The 22,664-nt window shown below is 42.5% G+C and overlaps 1 protein-coding gene across 1 annotated transcript in view; it reads right to left on the minus strand.

The window, feature by feature from the left end:
- The window catches only part of MKLN1 (muskelin 1), a 102,519-nt gene extending 81,611 nt beyond the window's left edge, over window positions 1-20,908 (minus strand). The window contains exons 1-2 of the mRNA XM_039571222.1: window positions 20,784-20,908; window positions 6,696-6,765 (exon numbers count right to left, since the gene is read on the minus strand). Of these exons, the coding sequence (XP_039427156.1) occupies window positions 6,696-6,765; window positions 20,784-20,878 (165 nt within the window). The 5' untranslated portion in view covers window positions 20,879-20,908. The remainder of the gene's footprint in view (window positions 1-6,695; window positions 6,766-20,783) is intronic.
- Window positions 20,909-22,664: the final 1,756 nt, after the last annotated feature.

The following is a 22,664-nucleotide window of genomic DNA, read 5'->3' on the forward strand; positions in this document are numbered from 1 at the left end:
ATACATCCAGTTTTATATCTGAAAACAATATGTTTCATTCTCTTCCCTGATTTCTCAGAAATAAGCAGTGCACCGCAGAGGCAAAGCACAGAATGACAATTACTCATCGTGCTTGACTTTGTTACAAAACCCTGTCATCAGGACTCCAGCACGAGCAGACCAGCACACTGTAGGACACCTCCCACCGCAGGCTCTGCTGGTGGCCCTGTCCTCCACGCAGCAGCACCGCCAAGCCAGACATGATGCCTGAGTTTTGGTCTTTCAGCGACATCAAGTAGAGTTATTTGCATGTGTGTGGCTGCTTTCTGTAGAGACTGAGTAGTATCTCCTATGCTAAACAACTCCATCAGTAGGACAATCTTACCCTAGACAGGTAACTTTTGGGAGAGCAGCAGAAAAACCTTGCTCATCCATTTAGTTCTCAGGTTTTGGGGTTTTTTTTGTCTCAGCCCTATAAAGCAACTAAATCTCAATCTAGGAGCAGTACTGATATTGTTCTGGAGAGCACCAGGATAAAGGTATGATAAATAAAGGTTTGACCTCAATGGCTGGTTCCTACTACATTCAGAGAAAGCTTAGATTAAGAGAAATACTTGTATATAGAGCAGTTACAGGTGAGGATGTAGATTGGATAGGTACAAATAGCAGATTTACTGTCAAAGATGTTTCCAGCATCTCACTGTTTTTCAAAATGAAAAAAATCAACCAGTATCAGCACTGTGAGGGTACAACAGAAGAATGCTTTGGTGCTTTTCCAAGTACTTTTAATGAAAATTTTCTAGTTTTGTGAAGAACGCCATCCACCTAAATGTCAGAACCCACTGTTTATGCAGCAGCAAGCCATGCTGTTGTCTTGAAGTACTTCCCAAACTTCAGGAAAAGAACCCCACTAAAATTCTATAGAGAAAACTGATTTTCTAAAGCAGAAGAAAGGAAAGGATGAGCAAAAGGACGGTCCTTTAATGAGCAAGGCAGCACTTGATACATGGCACAGCCCGCTGCCAAAATTCCCATACAGAACAGACAGTACACAATGTCTAAGAACTCCTCCTACACCATCATATCTTCCCTGCAGATTTCTCCCAAAGCTGGAAAAGTGAAGCCAGCGCTACCAGCAATTGCAGTTCTTAATCCTGCTGGAATCCCAAACCTAATGCCTGGGCCATGAACACATACTTTCTCAAGTACCACACAAGATTTGCAAAAACTTGGCACAAACGTCACCCTGCATTATTCAATTCTTACCCTAAATTAAAGGAGAGAAAACCAGGACTGCAGTTAAGTCCTTTATGCCTGGAAGGGAGCAAGGCACAGCAATTACTCCACATGGCCAGCAGTGATTTCTTAACCCTACAGATAGGGAGGGAACTCTGCCGCCCTCCTTCCCTATTCCACACATCCCACCATCTGCTGAGTCATGCAGACCTTACAGAAAATAGAAGCACAAAAACTAAAATCAACCTTTTTTTGTGAATTGTCTGCTGATTGATATGGAAACAAAGGACAGATTTGTTTTAAAACCCTGTGCCTAGGTACGTATTTTTCTGGTTTTTAATGAATACATAGACATATCGAATTGGAAGACTTTCAAACTAAAAGATAAATTTAGATCAGCTATTAGGAATAAATTCTTCCCTGTGAAGGTGGTGAGGCCATGGCACAGGTTGCCCAGAGAGGTTGTGGATTCCCCACGCCTGGAAGTGTCCAAGGCCAGGCTGGGGGGCTTGGAGCAACCTGGGATAGAGGAAGGTATCCCTGCCCATGGCAGGGGGTTGGAATGAGATGAGCTTTAAGGTCCCTTCCAATCCAAAACATTCTATAATTCTATGGTGTATATATATATATAAAAATACAGAGATGTACTTTTTGGGTTTCTATACAAACACACACTACTGCCACTGTGTGGGTACCAGCTATGAATCCCACCGATGTTGAAAAAACACACTGCCTCAAGAGCTGCTAACAGCTGGCTGCATGGATATTTCTGGACTGCTACCAGGATTTTAGCTGTGACAGACTATTCTCTGTAGCTCTGAAGGATGTGACAGTAATGTCTGTAAGATCAAGTGATTTATTCAACCTGGAGAGAACAAGCCTATGAGATTTCAGGCAAATACATACACCAAGATATTTGACACTTTTCCATTTTGTTGCTGTGAGCAACATCAGTATATTTAAGGTCCATGTATTCATGCAGTATTCCAAAAATCCAAACTATAACTGAAGTGTTTGTCCATTAGAACACAGCACACAGATACTAATTGGCATGACTGAGCAAAAACCTCAGCCCAGTTGTTAGGCCTCATATCACAACACTAACAAAAAAAGATGCTACAGAACATTAGAACAGCAAAACTTCTGGTTTCTGATTCAACACATTTGTAAGTAAATATGCACGAAGAGTAGAGTAAGTCACATACGGCACTTCAGCACCCCAACAGCTCCTTACAGTGCGCCCCCAAAGAAAAGCAAGTCTAGCCCTGTCACACTGGGAGCTGCAGCAAATTCCAAACTTTTTTGAAGCTCTGGTCTGTGCTACCATTTGATGACAACCATATGCAGGCTGCTGCATCACACAACAGAGTGTAAATTTTATTAATGTACTTTAAATTAATTCCTGATACAGCAGGATGGAAATCATAGGAAAACTGTTCTTCAGATGCAAAACTGAAACCAATTGTTTGGACACCACCATTAACTTTATACATATGCTCCTCAACGGTTCAAAATTCACATCTCCACAACACTGGAATGGACTGCTCAGGGAGCAGGTGGCAGAGTCACTATCCCTGGGGATGTCAAGAAACAACTGGATGCGGCATTTAACTGGACCCTGGCACTAAAAAGGTGGTGATTGGTCAAAGGTTGGACTCTGTGATCTCAGAGGTCTATTCCAACCTAATTGATTCTGCGATCAAATATGCTGAACCAGATTCCAAGCTGCACTACACAAACTGCTTGTACAATTAGAGCCACACTGCCTTTTATCAATTTCTTCCTCAGTTCTGCTGAAGCATTTTTTTTAATTAAGGAACAGTGAAGCTTGTACTGCATGTAAAATAAAACCCACAAAATAACAAAATAACAAGGGCTGCCCTTGTGCATGACACAAACATCTCAACTGCTCTTGCAATTAAGTTGGTGGCTAAATAAAAACCTATGCTTTTGTTCTACACATTAATAATCAAGCCACTCCGGGGAATTAAATGCTGCTCTGCACAGTCTTCCACATCAGACCATCACTGGAATCATCAGGATGAGCCTTTCTGACACAGCTGTGGTCTTCAGCATCACCAGCCTCATTGCTTCACACTTCCTATGTAAGACGAGAACGACATTAAAAATAGAACCATCAGCCCTCTCCTGCCTGAATAGGTTACTACATAACAGGTTTGTTATTAAATATATAATTTCTGGGTCATCTATTTCAAGACTCAAGAAAGATATCTAGTTTAATAAACAGAAAAACAGCTGTCAGATGTATTTCCTTTCACTGGCACTCATTCATAACCAACTGGTGGCTCCCATGGCCACAAGAATTATTTAACTCTACCATACCCATGAAGCCCGGAAAACCCTTTACTAAATATAGTCACATGGCAACACTTCAAGGGACTACACTTCCACTTTCATTTTCTTTCTCTTTTTAAAAAGGTCTGGTATGGACTTTAGCACATTTACTGCATTTTCATTGTGTTACTGAACACATTTTGATGTTTTTACTTATGTTCTTCTGATCCGTGCTCTGAAAGAAAAGGTGCCTGGAAAGGTTTTGTTTCACTCAGTGAGGGAAGGGAATAAACCAATGTTTAGGGACTCACTCATATTTTTACCTCTAAGACAGCACAGCATCATCACCTCAGCAGGGAATTGCTAAACCCTGGCATTAAGGTGAGGCACTGAGGAGACAAATACGAGCGATTAGAGCTGCAGAGCTTATTAAAATATCTCACATTGAACACGCTGGACATCAGTCCTTGTGTTGTCCCTCAGCCCTGGGTTCAGCTAATAAAGCTGGAAACAAGGAGAGCTTTTTTCCCCTGAGTTTTAGTTCACTTCCTGTCTGAATTATTATGGCCACCCACACGTTTGAGCAAGTGCGTCACCACACGAGTTACCAGTTTTTAACTGAAGAGCTGCCAACACAACACTCATAAAATGCCCTGCAGCTTCATTTTCTATAGGATACGTGATGTCTATACCAGGGATTAAAAGTCATGTGTATACATCAACCTCTTTTGGAATATGAACTACTCGACTTGATTTTTCCCCAAATTCTCTCCTCACCACACTTCAGTCATCCACTGTTTCAACTGAAGTTTTCCAAACTAAAATTCTGCTGTAAGAAACAAGGAAGCAGAACACCTATATAAATGTTCTTCCTGCAGTTAATGGCAGTCTTTCAATGGACAAGGCACAAGAACTACTTTGATCAAAATGCAAGCAGATCTGGAGTTCTTTTGTCAAGTATGAGAAACACAAATGGGAACTGCTTCTATATACACAAAAGTGACAAAAACTGCACTCTTTGCACACAGGACTCTTCTGCAGATTTTAATTCCCCATTTCCTCTTTCCAGCTAATTTTTCAACAGGGAAATTAAATCATAAAAAATGCTTTGCATGAATAATTGAACACTCAGATTACAAACACAAGAAGTAGCTGAAGTATATATTACTTTATGTAGTATAAAGGCACTGCAAATACATCATCCCTCTTACTCAGTGCTCAGGATTGGGGCTGCTGAACACATGAGCAGCTACACAGTACTTCATATTTTCACTATTAGATACAGAGATTCAAGCAAGAAGATCCAGCAGCATTGTCTTTTCCAGTTAGGCAGCCAGGTTTTCTGTTAAAGACAAAACTAAGTAATAGAATAAAACTCAAATACTGTCTTGCCAATCTCTGTTGCCACTATGAAGACTAGTTTTTTGCAAGCCAGGTCTTAATTCTGGATACCTAATATATGTCTCGATATGCACACACGGGTAGATAATGCCACTGTTAATTCATCTCTCTCCTACCAAAAAGTTTGGTTTAAATGTCTTGCTTAGCATGCAGAGCAGTGCCCAACTCTCCAGGGTTGGAGTCAAGTCATTCTGCAACAACATCTCCATTCAGGTCACGACTCACACACATGAAATTTTTGGAAGACATCTCTTTAACAAGCTCATGTGGTTTGTACAGAAGTCTGCCACTCTAATTAATCCCTGCTTAATCTAAATGTCTGAGTATAACCTGCATCACTGCTTGTCAGCCTTAAGTATAAGTTGGGAATATTCTAAAGCATCCACTTACAGGAGGTGTGTTCCCATCCCAGAATCAGATTTTTAGAAGTACTAACTGTTCAGGATGGCTCAGAAAATTGAAGAACAGATCTGAGCAAAACTAGGAGCACATCTCAGATGAAAAACCCCGTCCAAAGACATACCATGAGCCAGCCCTGCCTTGGGAACAAAGGCATCTCAAGAAAAACATGTGCTTCCTGCATGAAAGAAAGTAAAGGATGGTACAAACTGGAATACAATCCATGCTCAATACCCATTATTCAGCAATCCATAGTTCCTAGACAGACTAGAACTGCTTCAGGCTATGGATTAAAATCCGATGTTGTTTATCAAAATATGAGTATGTAAAATAATCCAATTAAAAGAGCCATAGGTGCACAGAGGATCAGTATCAGTCTTCACATTCAGGTTTAAGGAACAAGTTGATAGAATACAAAGGATAGCTTTCCTTCTCCTCTAAAAAACCCAAAAACCTAATTTTACCGACACAATGACATAGAATGATTGATCAGAAAATCCAGGTGAAACCTCTTCAGCTGGAGCAGATGACCTGCTGCGCTAGGGAGCCACCAGTGCAGACTCTGGATTTTTAACAGAACTCCAAGGCAAAACAACAAAATTTACCTGGAGAAAAATCCTGTGATATTTCACTCATGAGGAATACTTGGATTAAATAAGTAGATATGGAGAACTTTGCATGAGAGAGACACTGTGCAAGTCACTCTGCTGTATATCAGTGTTTTAAACAAAGAATTTAAAACAAGCAACGTAAGAGACACAGAAGCTGATCAAACCATATCAGACTAATAAGGTACAGATCTAACACAGAGAAAAGGATAACATTCATTGGAGAGAGAAAAAAAAGTGGAAAAGCATTTTCTGGATAATCTAACAGCTTTAATAATAGTGAGAAAACAAATTAGATGCTAAAACCAATACAAATCTTATTTTAACAAGGTGCTTAATCAGTAGAAGAGGTGACATTCGTGTCTCCAACCAGAGGCCACATTTCTAAACGTGCTGTTAGGAGAAACAAACACCAGCTCCTTAGATCTGGGATTCAGGGCCAAGAACCTACAACAGCCTCCAGTAGTGCTGACAAAGGGGGGGACCTGCACGCCTCATTAGCAGCTTAATCTCACCATAAGGTTTGATTATTTCCAGCACAACCACGATTGCCAAGGAGGAAACCTGAAACTTCCCCCGCAATGAAGCACTTCTAGAAGGATCACAAATTGCTAGAAATATAAGTATCTCATGTACCAACAACCTGCATTTTTCTCAGAGAAGGAAGCCTATAAATACATCAATGTCAATAGCAGCAGCCCACATTTAAAATAAGAACCCCAGTAGACATTAAATTGTACGACACAGCTATAGAGCAGCAGAGATTCAGGAGCTTACCTGGGGAGGATAATTGCTTTCTGAAGACCATCGTGAGGATTGATCATTTGGCCTATCCACCAAGATATTCCTAAAAAATGAGAAGCCAAAAGTAATTTAAATAACAGCTGCATAGTTTACATCTCCAATAAACGTGTTGTAGATTCAGATCAGTAACATTCTCATGCAACTACCTAAATCATTAGGTACAGACTCAGGTTCTCCACCTTCTTTAATAAAGATTTTCTACATTGCCATTTTACAGGACCCATCAAAATACGCCCTCAAGCTTTGTGGTTGTGAAACGGAGCTCCAAGTTGCGAAATAAAAAAAAAGCCAAATTGTGAAATAAATGTAAAACAGATGAATTTACACAGGCCTAAGTCTGTAATGAAGTGGAAAAAATGGGCTTATTCACCTCAGTGGGGTAAGAACTTTTCAATAAGGTTAAAATGATGAGCAGGAGGGTTAATAAGCCAAAAACTCCTTTAGTAGATAGGCAATACTGGAATGGAGAGAGAGGGCTGCTAACCTACTTAAGCTTTCCCGAAGCATGGAAAAATGACCACCTGAGTCATGACAAATTTTGACAAGTATTTTTCATGAGCTACAAGCCCAGAACAACACACAAGAAAGCAGAAGTTCAGCTCTTCAACCAGCAAAATTGAGTTGCTTTCTTCATTTTGAAATAGCACAATACTTCGGTATTTAACAAATTCAAAATAGGGGGTTTTTTGGCTAAAATTAAACAGATTCATCATGACAGTTACGTGACACATCTGCTTTCTCTCCTATAACCACGCAGTAAAGCTCATGTCCCAGATTAAACTAAAAAAAGACCCCTAAAAATCCCTAAAATATGTAATTACTGGCAAGGTGACAATGCACCACCTGCTGGACAGTGCTTGTGAGCTCTACCACATCCAACTAACGAACTCGTCAGCTCATAAAACTTATGTAAAAAGAAGGAAACAGTCATCAAAAGGCTTATGCCATCTCCATCTGCTGTGTAGGAGGAAAAGAACATGAGCATCTGGATTACTACAAAGGGCTGGAGGAAAAAGCACTCCAATGAAAGCACCAAAGGGAAGGAGGTTAAGTCAGAGGTTGAGCATTAACAGACAGAAATTAGCTGGCTCCTTCCACACTGGGCAGCCCAAAATCACCGCAGTAGCAACAGTATCCAAGCAGTCCCACGATGAGACAAGGGACACAGCCAGGAGCCAGACCAGGGTGGCCTCTTAAATCTGAACACTTTCGAGAGCTGGCCAACTGGCTGTGTCTATCCAAAGGCTTAGAGAACACCTCCGGATTTTCACACAGTGCAGGAATAAAACTGAGCTTTCCCCTCCCTTTAGCTGATTCCCATCATAACACGGCATTTATTAACACAGCGATGCCAGCGCCAATCCAGGTCTGTGGCTGCTTTATTGACCCATCCCCACTTGGGAAAACACGACAGAACAGCACTGCCCCCCACTCCAACCCCATCAAACATAAAGAACATGGCTCTACAAAATTCAACATCCAGCTAAGAACATCATTTGCAGTGCAAAGAGGCTCAACTCCAAGAGAAAACCTGGCTCTGTCTTTAATCACAATTGGGACAAAACAAACCAACCTAAGCAAAGGGAACAATTTGGGAACTGAGATACAGATTTCTAATAAAAGCTGCCAGTCTGAAGGCTAAGTCACCATTAGAAACCACAAGACACTTGCTTCTGAGAAGAATCACACCTGCAGTCTCCTGTACCATGCCACAGGCAAGACGTGGTATTTAATAAATTCTTAATACCTTTTAGCATCTGGAGAGAAAAAAATGCTAAACTTAAAGATATGTATTTTATATTAAATACTTTAGGGATGCAAAGGCAGATAAAACTAGATAATGCTATATGGCTTTTCTCCTTTATGGAACTTTATCCTAATCCTGGAACAAAAGAAGACAAGTTACCATATGGAATAAATTTTATTTATGATTCCATTACATTTGTTTAAACATTAGACAACAAACTCTTCAAATGCTGAGCAACACTTGCAGGAATTGGCACTGCCGCATGGTCAGATATTGCCCAGCTGGAAAGAGGCATTTTATACCTGGGACAGATCCCAAATATCATATTTTTAGAAGTAGATTTGTTTGCTTCTCCAGGTCAAAGATCAGTTTGCCACAACCAAGGAAGATCTCAATCAGTACAGCTAGACAAGATAAAACTTCTTTCGCAGAGAGAGAGAGAAAAGGGACAGGCAGCGCACAAAAAATACAGGCTAAAAAGAAATGTGAAAGAAAGAAAGATAGCTGTATCAATGGAGTTAGAAATGTTTAAAATAAATGGGTTATTAATTTATTAAAATTAAACAAACATTAAAGACAGAAGTCCATGTGTACAAAGGCAATTTACCATAACAGTTTAGGAAAATTTATGGACTTGGAGGAATTCAAGCACTGCAGCAGCCGTGAGGCAATAAGAAACAAACAAATGCATGTCCTAACAGCAGACGCCTTTTTCCGTGTAAAGCCCTTTTTCTGGACATCACAAAACTCCTGCACAGTACCCGGAGGGAGACTGCAGATATGACACCTAGATTAAAATCTGAGAAACTTTAGAAGTGAAAATTCCACTAACGCAACGACTTCCTATGTAATTTGCACAACACATTACAAAAAAAAAAAAAAAAAAAAAAGGTATTTGTAAGCCCTCGAGCTACCACAAGTACCAATGGTTTTACACAAGTTTCTCCTGTGAAAAAAGCAAGCCATTAAACGTGGTTTGAGATAACTTCTTATCATCAGCTGCGGATACAAGATCCAGCCTAGCACGAATCTACAACACTGCCAAAGGGACCACCCCACGCACTCGCAAAGGATCCTCCCCCTCCATGCACCAGCAGCTATAATAAAGATTTGCATAAATAACTTCTTTCATCAGATCAGCTCTCCAGTTCAGCTCACACCAGCGCCGGCACAAACTGAGACTAAAAGATGAGCAGCTGGATCCGGACAAGGGGTTCACACTGGAGTGAACTCCCAATCCCCCCTTCCCACTGGAAAGAAACTACTAAAAAGATGAGATGATGTGGCACCTCTGCTATGAGAAGCAAAGCAGAAGGGGCCATTTCATTAACCCCACCAGCAATGCCAGAGGCAGCCCTGGTGTGCCTCATTTCCTAACCTGGCTGCCTGAAGAGCTATCAGCAGCTAAGCCTTTCTGTAAGCATTCCCATCGCTAAAAGGTAGACAGCTCCACGCAGAAAGCTCTTGGCAGAGCACGGTGCAAGTTTCTTTTTATTACCCAGGCAGACATGGGTCTTGCAACTGCTGGAAGGAGATAATTTTTCCTTTTACCAGCCCAGAAACCGTCATATCCTTTGTGCCAACTGTTGGCTGATCTCTGCTGGAATGACAGAGATGTCCCCATGCCTGGGGACTTCTCTGTGCAAGAAGCTCTGTGGGTTCAGACACAATAATCACTAAGGGAGAGTTTTCCCTTGCTCCAATGGGGAAGCGAGAAATAAGATGACTTTGCAGAATACACTGCAAATTAGTTTTAAGGCTGCTATAATTTGCATCTAACCAAAATATTTTCATGGAGCTGCTATTAGAGAAATCCATGACTTTAGGAACGAGCCTTTAAGAATAAACAAATCCCAAACTCTCACTTTGCCTGGCACATTCACATAGCTCTTCAGAGAGCAGCTGTGCAGGAAAGGGCACAGGCTTTACTAAGAGGAATTGGAACTCAGGCTCTCTTCTAGAAAACCACGGAGCTACCAGGCCATTACACTGCAAAAAGGCACTTGGAGTGCTAGGAAAACACAGGCTGGCTGGAAATGGACTAAGTACTTGCTCCAGGGTTGTCCACGTGATGATTCTTTCAGTTTTTCCTACAACCATCCCAAAAGAGATTTGGAAGAATACAGCAACCTGGAATATACGGACTAGAATTTCCACTAAGTCCACTGTAAGACGTGGTGGATCAAACTATTCCAAACATGTGGAACCCTCACAGCAGCCAGCAGAAAGCATCCACGGAGATAATCCTGCCCAGCCTAGACACTGGAATGTACACACAGTCTTAACCAAGAAAAACAGGGGGGAAAAAAATGACTTACCACCAAAAACCCCAAAGGATCTGGAAAGAACTACAGGTTTTTTTTTTTTCCTCCTGCAACTCGCATAACTCACTACAACTCATGCTGGTTTCAAACCACCTGGCTGCAATGTTTGAAAACCTGCATGTACGTATGGCTGTCCCCTAAAGCAGGTCAAAAAACACTTTTTAGGTTCTGCTACAGTTTCTCTCCTTCCCACTGGAAGAGCTCTCTGCTTAGAGTGGCAGAAGGATGTAAAGACGTGACAACATCTTGGTTGAAACACAGTAAAAACGCAAAGTTATTGTGAAGTTATTATGCAGGTTCATTTAGGAAAAAAGTGGGAGGTTTTGGGGTTGCTTTTTTACAACACAGGATTTCTTAACCTCTTGCAAAGCAAAACAAAGTTCGAGTAAAACATGTACAGAAGTGCACAGTTTTAAATATTATAATGTCACGAGATTGGCTAGCTTTCTGCTCAATTTTGTTTCAGCTCCTCAGCAGCCTCACACTATCATCCAGTATATTATAAACCTATTTCTATCAAAAATAAAATAGCTTAGTAAGTACAGCATAACAAAAATAAACTGAAGAATTTAGGAATCACCTTACAGAAATATATTCATCAGATCACAGCTGACTATACTGGACAATAAACACAGCATTACTTAGCTCTCGCCTAGAAACAGCCCAATTAAAATCAGTTTCACAATTTTTTTCAATTAAAAGTTTACTTTTGTTTTTTAAGCTGCCTATCATCACTGCCAGACCAACCAAACTGCTTCTTAAATGCTAAATGACCCTGTCGCAGACATTTCCAGTAAGGCAAGTTAGGAAGTTGTTTTTTTTTTTTTCACTCCCCTCATCTAGTTAAGACTTTTTTAAACAAGATCTTTTGGATTCATCAGCTCTTCCTCAAGACACAATGGGAAATAAATAGTATCGATAGTGACTAAAACAGCAACGTAGTGCAGGAAATTATAGAATCACTTGGGGTTGGGAAAGCCCTAAGATCACCAAGTCCAACAATTAAACCAGCACTGACAAGGCCACCACTAAACCATGTCCCCAAGCGCCACATGTCTTTAAAATCCCTTCAGGAACGGTGACTCTACCACTGCTCTGGGCAGCCTATGCCAGGGCTGGACAACCCCTTTGGTGAAGAATCCCTTCCTGATATCCAATCTAACCCTCCCCTGGCACAACCTGAGGCCATTTCCAAGTTATCAGAGCTTGGTAAATAACTTCTATTCCAGTGACACTCAACGACCCTAAATCACGGATTAAACTTTTGACTGTATCACTGAGATTCAAATCCTTGGTGGCAAGAGCTCCCAGCTCCAGGCTGGGAATATCAGTATTAGCACAGAGGAAAAACAAACAGGAGAAAAAATAAAGTCAGGCTTATTTACTTATGTTGGTACCCAGAGTAACTCCATGCATCACAGATGATTACCAGCCTAATTGTCCCAACATTTAGGGATTATAGCTCAGATGCAATTTCATTGCTAAGTGATGCTGAGAATCTTCTAAGCTTGAAAAATTACCAAGGTTTGTTACCTCCCTGCAAGGTTTGTTACCTACCTAACTTTGGGTTTAAATTTAAGAATTGTTAGATTACTAAAATAGATCTTTTCTATGTACTTTAATTCATGTCTATCTGCTTTTTTGTAAGAAAATAAAATGCCAGTGATATTAGTGAACTCAATGATTATGAGATCATCTGAAATAGTTTCTTTTGCTCATTTCTTACTCTGTCCTTTTGTACATGTCCAAGACAAGGATATTTGAGGACACAAGGTTATTTGAATTCCAGCCTTTTAACTAAGCCTAGGTAAGATACTAGAAGACTCCCTGAGTAGAAATAAATCCCTGGCTTAATAAAAAGACCAAGAACAGCAGGCATTCTGCCTTTCAACACTCAAGGAAAAAGATGAACAGATTAAACTCTTCAGTTCACTGAATTTGTAGCCAATAGATAAAATAGTGGAGTAAAATCTTCCAGAGTTTAAAACATCACCACCCACAACCACTGGATAACAAAGTTCAGTTTTCATTTTGAGAAAATCTCATATCTAGCTTGAAAATAGTTTGGGTCTTATGTGAACATGGGGATTTCTACTGCCAGCAATCACCAGAAAAGTCACTGAACTTTGACTTTCCAAATTTTCCACAGTTCTGGTGGAGCAGCCCACTTCAGCACTGCTCACTTCTCATTTTCAAAAGCATCTTCTTAGGACGGGACAGATCCTTTTTAAGTAGATTAGAGGAAAGCAATGTCTAACACACATCTATGTAAATCCCCTGTGCTGCATTTTGGAAGCATCACAACCTCAGTAGAGTATTTTTGTTTGACTAATGCACATATGGAAAAATTTAACGAAGGCCAGGAAGTAGATTAAGGCCTTCCCCGAATTCACAACAGCGCAAGGATGCTCTTATATTCCACAGTATCTGTAATAATTCCACTCAGGGGAAGCCACAAAACCAGACGGAGTGATTACATGTGAAGATATACATTGCTAATGTAAGCCATAAACACATCTTTAATAGTCATCAGCACCGTAACCTCACACCCAGTAGAAGTTCACCCAAAAAACTGATGCCTGTAAAAGAATTCAAAGCAGACAATGTTCAGTAAAACAGACTGAAGCGCCCTCATGCCCAAACTGATGTCAGGTTTGGAGATTTTTCCACCAGAACTCTATGGAAAATGCCTCCTGGTCCCAGGTGGGACAACTTTCACAGCGCTCCTTTCAAAATCAAGCTTCTTTCACTGACAGTGCAACTCAGGGAATGCAGAAGACAAAATACTGATCTGGGAAAATGAGGAAATATCAGCCTGTAAAGTGCTGGTTATTTGGAGAAACGTAGCACAGGTCAAACATTTGACCCTGGAGTTACATTAGGGAATAATTCCTTATTTTCGATCAATATACATAATTCACGCTAAAGGATACAGCCATTCCCAGGCCAAAATTACTTCCATATTTGGCAGCTTCCAAACCCTGTAGCAGAAACCAAGATTTTTAGGAGACAAAATTGAAAGTTAGCAATTGTACACTGTTCCATAAGAGTGGAGTGGGAACTCATTCACCAATTCCTTATTCGTGGGTCAATTTACCTAACCCAAATTTTTACCTCCAATTTTAACACTCTGTGTTAAGAGCATCTCTTTACTAATAAAACTTTCAAGTGCAGAACAGGCTAGGAAATTGCTGTTTAAATATAATTACCATAAGAGCCAAATGCTGCTTAAACAGAAAAGGATTCCAGAAAAATACAGGTCATGTACCAAACAGAGTTTAAATGTTTTTTCAGGCACCTTCCCAGAGCTTGAGCATGACATTATGAACTCAGCCAGTCTCAGGAGGAAAGGCAAGGGAAGAACAAGGAAAACACCACCAAATTCAAATTGACCAGAGCACAATTTTTCTCCGTGATGAAGATCCTGTCCTTTTCCAGGAACAGAGGGTGCCAGCAGAGGAAGAGCAAGTGCTATCAGCCAGTCTGGTTCTGCAGTTTAAATTCAGACATGCAGGCTGCTGTCCTCAACTTAAATAGATGGTTGTGTTCCTTGATTTAAATTGATCCAGGAAATAATTTCTCAAGGATTATGCGCACCGAGTTGCAAGTAATGACTGAAATAGCAACTACCTAAAGCAGCAAACCACTCTACATTCTTCAGTGCTCCCTCCTCCCCTTCCAGTAACCAGTGTATTATGGAATTCAGATCCAGTGAACTTACAGTTCATTCTTCCCACAAAATTCAACAGGCAAAAAAAGCAAAATTACATTTGGGTTTACAAGTTTATATTAATATGCAATTAAAGTCAAGCACTGGCTTGCTTTGGAACAAGTCACCATCTGTGTAAGTCATGGAATCAGTGCTACCCACACCACTTAACCTCAGCAAAAAATCAGGATCAGATTACAAAGTCGATGGTGGTGATAAACCTGACCGTTCTACCAACAATCTGATAAAAACATAATGAATGTACACATTTAAAAACCTTATTCTTTGCAATGAAAATAAAAAAAAAAAAAAAACAAACAAGCAGACTGTACGTGATGCCTGAGGAACAACATTTATCCCAAGGAAAACTCTGTTTCAAAAACTGGTTAGTCTTTAAACCAGTAATTAGTAATTAAGAGCCGGAAAACTTTTATTAGACTCATAGGCTATCCAGCCACATACACAGCAAATGATCCACCATCTGATGATGTTAACACCTCCCATGAAAATTTTACATTCTTAATGTTCCTGTAAAATGCCATCCCAGAAAAGGCTGAACATCAGAGCACTACAGGTTCTGCCAGGTTGGGCACACCAGGGAACCCGAGCAATTAGCATTTCACCTGCCAGTGAATAAACCTGTCTAATCTCTTAAATAATGTCTATATTTTAACTGGAGCCTAAAGAGATTTCTCCTGATACTACAGCACTTGTGCTTTTACCTGGGGAGCAAGAGTACCATAACTCATAACTCCTTATAACTTCATAATTTTGTGATTTTTTTTTCACTCCCTCTACCTCTGACATTTTTCTTTCTCACTAATTAACTTTATCAGACACCAAAGAAGCACCTAAAGGTTATGTATTCAGTCTGTAGGCAACTTTATTTTCTACAGAAATATTTTGGTTTTTAAGTACTGAATTTCAGCTTTCACAGAAAAATCCTAGGCTACAGAAGTGATGCAAACAAGAGGGAAAATGCCTGTCAGAACATGAGGCTGTCTAGAAACATCCAGAAAATCCACACAAACAAGCAGAGGGGGAAAAAATATTTTCCACTGGCCACTGGAAAGGATGAAAAGCAGAACTGAGAACATTTCTATACACAGGGTTCGGCTGAGAGGAAAGGAGTGGGGGAGCTCACTGGTTAGCCAGCATTTGCATCCCCTGCTCATTTTAATAAATGTTGGAAGAATTGATCAATATTAAAAGTCATCAGCAGTTACAGAGCCAGCCCCTGTGCCTGCTCACCATCCCATATCTAAAAGCAAAGCAGTTACAAAAAGGAAAGTGAATTGGCTGTGTCAAAATACTGAAGTAAAGCTAGAAATGCTGACAACTTAAGCTGAAAAAATATATTAACACTTATTATTAGTGCAAAAAACCCAAAGTCACAGTTCTACAACTCTTCCACCATTTGGGTCTGGTTTAGATGGCTTTAAACTGCTGAGATGTCAGGAGAAGACATCCTCACCTCGTAAAGGGAACAGAGCTTGGGCTCAGGGAACATAATATTAAAAATAAACCTTTTCATTAGTCATGACTGATCTCAGCTTGAACATGAGACTCTTCAAGACCTGGATGTATCTATAAGGAGATTTATGAACCTCTAAGGTACAGATCTGAGTCATCAGTTTCATGTGGTTGGGGGAGAAACCGAGAATCACGTTTCACTGGCCAGAAACATATGTTTTTTCCTGTTAAAAAAAATCTCAGTGAGCACAGAAGCTGGACTTCAGGTTATTTTCCACCTGGGGTTTTTTTGTTTGTTTTTGTTTGTTTAGATCTGTTGTTTCTAATCCTTATAGATTTTCCCTTAAGAGTTTGCTACACGTGTTCTCTTCACCTTCTTACTAAGGTTTGGAAGATTTGAAAACATTAAAGAGTACACTTCTTTCAGAGTAGACCACACTACAGCAGTACATTTTAGTCTGGCCAGGAACTTGCTGTTACATCCTCATAACTAGAAAGCAAAAAAAAATTTGCATTCTCACTTTAAAAGCCTATGAGTCACTCGTATTTTACATCAAAGTATCTTTCACTAAGTTTAGTTCCCTTGGTTTGATGGAAATACAGAAAACCAATGAAAATATTATTTCAAATGTATTTTAACAAACCAACTGGATCCTTCCCTACTCCAGGACACTTCCTAGGAAAGGCACAACAGAGTTATTCAGACTTCAGCATATGACACCGCTCAAAGCATCAAACTGGAGAAGACTGGAATTCTCTGAACAACTGAAGTTGACTGTGAAACAGGTAAAAGTGAGTTGCAGTGAAAAAGTGACACCACCTAAGAGGTTGTTAATGGCATTTAATTATCAGCTAAGAAACCATCTTAATTTATATTCTTAATAAAGACCGTAGCACAAGAAATAAACAAAATACTAACTAAAAATCCTGAAGTCAAACATAGGAAATATACTGATCCTCTACACAGCTTCCATACAGGAAAACTTGAAGGACTGAAAATTTGAGCAACAGAAACAGGATGAACCTTCCCCACAAAGGTATGCGAATAGAGTAACAAAGCAAAAAGCTCTTGTTACTCTCTGAAGTGGGATTTCAGCCGTATAAACAGTGACAGAAGGACCTGAGTGCATTCCCAAATAAAAAATACCATCAGCCACGAGGCTGAGGCAGCCTCTAGAACCCACGGCCCCAGGATACAGCAATCTGGCAATAAAAAAGGGTACACGGCTGCCATCGCACAGAGCACAGCACTTCACCTCTGATTCACTTCAGGAGGAAGTTCAAACTGGAGCAGGTGTAAAAACAGGCCACTAAAAAAGTCAGGACATGAAGTGCTTCTCTCAGTGTAGAGCAACAGCTTCTGGTTCTATTTCCTACCAAAAAAACCCCAAGTTGGAGCAAGGCCTGCATTACCTTCTATAAACTGTTTATTCCCTCCTTGTCCAAAGAAGAAACTGACTGAGCTCATCGCTTCCTACAGGAGGGCAGAGGAGGGAGGGGAATAAAGTCCATCTCCCTGTCTCTGTGCATGTCAAAAGACACCAGCATTCCTTTGTGTCACTGGTGTGAAGTGACTGCCGGTGGTGGGACAATCCCTAAGGCAGTCCCAGGTATCAGAGAGCCTCCCCTGAGGCTCCATTCCTTTGGGGAGGAACCTTGGAGAGGCACGGAAAGGATCTAACAGAGCAGTCTCAGGCGATGGGTTGGGTTGGTCACTTTCCAAGTTGGATAAGCTGAAGCCTCTCAATGCACCAGTGCCTCTGCACAGGCAGAGCATCTCTGGGAACACCAGGTGTTTCAACACCAAATTTCCTCTTGGATCAATTCTCTTCCCAAAGGCACAACCTCCCCTACAACACAGACTGAGCCAGCCACTATTACCAGACCAATACTTTGACTTCTACCCACAGAGTTTCTAAAATAAATATCCAAGTCAGTCTTCTTGCTGGTAGATACAAACCAAGAGACAACAACTCCAGTGGTTTGAAAAACAGAACTATTCCTTGGCAGACACGAAAAAGACTATCCTCACTTAATGTCTGGAAAGGTCCTTGCAAACATGCAGGTAGCTGCAGCACTGGTAAAATTGCAAGAAACTGGATTCAGCACTAACTAATCCTCCAGTACCACCACCAAATGCAAGAGGAAAGACACTGACATTCAGCAGAGGAAGCTTCTCTTGTCACTGAAAGAAAAGGGGTGTTTTTCAATAGATCCTCAACTAGAGCATGACCAGAAAGGCCTTTGAAAAACACTTTTTGTTTTGCTTTGTTAAGGTTTTCTTAATTAAAAGAGAGGTTATCGGGTGATTTCAGTATTCTGAAAAGTTTTAATGTCAGTGTGGCATCACATAAGCAGGTGAGATGTCGCTAGACATCTAATTTCTTCCTTGGTCAGCAGTGATGAAAGCTTTGTATTTCACAACTTTGTTTTACATTTAAAACCATACAGCTACTTAAGACGTGTTTAAATCATGCTTAACTGACAAGCTGCTCTGCTGCTCCTCCCCCAGCACTTTTGCAACTTCCAACAACAAGCAATAAGATTTAATAAGTTGTATACTCGTTCCTACATACATGAGGGCAGAGCCTCTTTTCTCCCTCAAGGTTAAAGTGGTTTCTTTCTAGTTATGCCAGCAAACTTATTTAAACTACAGTATTACCAGAATTCCCAATGTCATAGAATCATATAGGTTGGAAAACATCCTCTAAGATTGAGTCCTTCCAGACAAGCATCATTTTGTTCTACACATTAAATACTAAGACAACTTTTAGCTCTGTGTGCATGTTCATCCCACAGGGTGTTATGATCCTGTCCCAGCCATTTTTAAGATTTCAATCTTCAGACCATCCCAAATAACCCACCCTCCCACATATTTCTTATTAAACTTTCTCTTTTTGAGAGGCTGATCTCCAGTCACAGGTCAAAGCCTCTCCTTTCCAATTCAGACTGTAGTCCAGCTCTCTCCCAGACCACGGGAATTAAAAGTTAGCAAGCAAAAACCAAAACTTCCACAGCAGACAGCACGTTAGGAGCAGCATCCCTCAGACCAAGGTCAGCACACCAGAGAACAACCCCACTGCTGGGATTACAGTGCTTAAAAGCAGATAAAATTGTTTTCACTGATGACAAGCACTTTTAAACAACATCTTAGAACAGCCAAATGCAAGGTCACGCGTCTGTAAAATACCAGCCCAGCTACAGGAATGGGAATTGTATCAGGAAAGGCATTAAGGACTTTGGGCAGCACTGCAGATGCCACGTGAACATTAATTCCTGACACGGGTCTGCAACAAAAGGGACTAATGGGAGCCTTGGAAAGGAATATCAAGGAGAAAGACAATACTCTGTGTCTATATCGCATCACTGAGATCAATAATGGACTGTCACCCTTCCGCTCAGGGACCAACATTTTAATAAGATTGCAAAAGCCAGAAATGCCAGTAGAAAGAACTACAAGACAATCAGAGACCTGAAAGAAGCACCCTAAAGTCAAGCTATTTTAACAGGAAAGGTAAAAGGGACGACTTAATTATCACCAAAGACTACCAACTACAAAAGAAACCAGTTCTTCACATCTAACAAAGACAATATACAGAAAAACAAAACAATTCGGAGTTCAGTTAAAAACCCGTTTTTAGGGGTTTGCTTCATTTTGGAAAGTGAAGATAATTGAGGATATTAATAATTAACAATTAAGGCAACACTGTCACTTGTTGATAGCGGGTGACATCAGGATACATCAATCAAAGGTCAGTACATGCAGCACAATCGATGATCGGATGAGTCTCTACAGCCCATGATGACCCAGCTGTGCTGTGATCCCAGCAGTCCTCCCGAATTCCAGCACAAAGGATGACTTATCCAAAACGTGTACCAAAGACATCACGCCTAAACCATGCTGTGGTCACTCCAAACTGGACTGCCAGCAGCTAGCGGAATTCCACAGGCTGCAGCCCGATGCCTTTCAGCCAACTCTTCCACTGGGGATGGGATCAGTTGGTAGGTACAGCAGCACAAACCAACGGTTCTGCCAACCCCCAAACTCCTAAAGGCATGCGATTAGGGCAGCAGGCCGCCCCTTTCCCCTAAAACCACACACAGCAGGTGACACAGCCCACCATTCCAGAGGTCAGGGGCAGGAGAGGATGTCCAGCTGCCAAAAAACACAGAACCCACACGCACCTGATATAGGCAGGGCAGGGAAGGAGGGACACTGACCCTTCTCCTCGTTTCACCCAGTAACTGACCAGCCTCTCCCCCACCAGCACCTGTTCTTCCCCCAAATCTGTGGTCAGCTGCTACTCCTTAAGTGCAACTTTCCTTTGCCCATGCCTCGTGCTAAAACACCCCCTAAACCTGACCCTCCAGGCCCTCCCCACTTAACTCACCACCCTAAACCTGCAAGCCCAGACCCTCTACCCAACACAACTCCCCCCAAAAGTCTTCATCAACCACTTTCCCAAACACACCCCCAAGTGATGGTGCCCTGTCCCTGAACCTCCAATCCTGCTGAGCAACTCCAGCCCACAAAGACACCAAGTGCCGCTGTACACAAACGCAACCCCCCCAAACCCTGCTGTAGAGATCCCTCTCATACACAGCCCCCCAAAATCTGCTGCACAGAGCCCTCTCACACACAGAACGCCGCTCACACACAGCTCCGGTCCCACTGCCCCCCGCCGCGGCCTCCCCACGCAGGCCTCAGCGCGGGGCCCGCGCAGGCCCCATACAGGCCCGGCCGCCCGGCCACCCCCAGACCCGAGCCCGGAGCCCGCTGCAGGCGCGGCGCAGGGCTCGGCACTCACTCGGGCAGGTAGGTGGAGGAGAAGCTGCTCCAGCGGTGCAGGCTGTAGCCCAGCACACGGCTCTCAACGCCCGCCGGACCCGCCGCCGCCGCCATCTTGTTGTCAGCAGCGGCCCCGGCAGCGACCGCGGGGGGCGGGGCCAAGCTCTTAAAGGGGCCGCGCTCTTAAAGGGGCCGCGCCGGCGGGGGTGGGGACGGCCTGAGGGGGCTCAGGGGGCGGCTGAGGGGATGTCCCGTGGGGCTGAGGGGTTCGGACGCTGCCCCTGGAGCTGAGGTGCCCTGAGGGGTCCAGGGAGTGTCGCACGGGGCTCTGATGGGCTGTGGGTCTGAGGGGATGCCCTGAGGGGCTCAGAGAATGCCCCATGGAGCTTGAGGGGTGCCCTGAGGGGATGCCCTGAGGGGCTGTGGGTCTGAGGGGATGCCCTGAGGGGCTCAAGGGATGCCTCAAGGGTTTGAAGTGAGGTGAGAAGTTTGGGTAATGCACTGTGGGGATGAGGGGCTCAGGGGGTGCCCCGTGTGCCTCAAGGGGAATGCCCTGAGGGGCTCATGGAGTGTTGATTGCCAAAGGAAATGCTCCTTTCTGGCGCCACACAGGCGGGTGATTGGGAAAGGGATCTAGAAAAACCCAGGGAGGTTTGATCCCACCCTGGCTTCTGGAATTATAAAATTTTTAAGGTTGGAAAAGACGTTTAAGATCATTAAGTCCAACCACCAACCCAGCACCGACAGAACCAGCACATAAGATGGGGATTATTTGACACATTTATCTCTCTGAGGTTGGTGTAGGGCTTTTCCTGGAGAATGGAGATGTGTTCACCCAGGGCTCCCACCAAAGCAAGGGTGAAGCTTGGGACAGCCCTGGGGGAGCTCTGGGCTACTTGAGAAAGCAGGGGAGATATTTCAAGACTAGGGGGAGAAAAAAAATAGCCAAACCAATAAACCGCTGTCTGTTGGAAATGACAGATTGGAGAGATATTATGAGGCAGGACAGCAGGATGCCTGGCTAGATTAAATTAGCACAAGGGTTCTTTTATTTTTTTTCCTCTTTATTTTAGGAAAGCGAGTGAGAATGTGGCAGCAAAATCTGCCTGCGGATGAAAAACTCGCTCAGCAGCCTTGAAGGCTGAACATCAACTGGGTGTTTCAAAAGTGAGGGGGAGCAGAAAACACTTCATCTCAAGACCCATTCCCAGAGGGGGTTCACTGTGTTTTCACTGGTATCAAAGCCACACGGCTCGGCAGCAGCACAACAAAATCCATGGATGAGGCACAAACATCCACATCTCCCTCTGCTGCTGCACTAACGAGGCCTTTTGAAGTTTGTGGCCTTCCCGTGGCACTTCAGACTTCACTTATCCCAGCTCCTGCCTGCAGGCATCCCCCTCCCAAAATTACCACAGGAGTAATAAAACGAGTACTTTACTAATAATGTACTCCCAACCCCAGAGAAAGAGATGCCACCTCAGTGTTCAGAACCTCGCTAACAACCAGCCCAAGAGGAGCGATGCCATGTGAAACCTGTGACCTCTGAATATGAAATTTAGGGGATTGAGAGTAGGGGTAACAACACTGCAGCAGCCAGGAGGAGGAGGAAAAGGAGGAAGAGCCAGCAACTCACTGCTGCACAGTGAAACCACCCCAGGATTTCTCTGCCCAATATCCTGTTACCACTTGAATCAAGACCTGGATGCCAAGCCAGCGTATTTTTAGCACATTTTGGACTTAAAGTGAAGGGAATGCTGGTGAAATACGCAGTACTGACAGCCCTGGAAAATCTTTATTCATCTGCAGCACAGGCGGCAGGGAAGGCTGTGAGGAAGCAGAGCAATCCAAAGCTGCAAACCGAGCCCCCTGGTCCCTCCAGCACAGCCTGCCCAGTCCT

This window comes from Corvus cornix, chromosome 1A (genome assembly GCF_000738735.6).
Source record: "Corvus cornix cornix isolate S_Up_H32 chromosome 1A, ASM73873v5, whole genome shotgun sequence".
Taxonomy (NCBI): domain Eukaryota; kingdom Metazoa; phylum Chordata; class Aves; order Passeriformes; family Corvidae; genus Corvus; species Corvus cornix.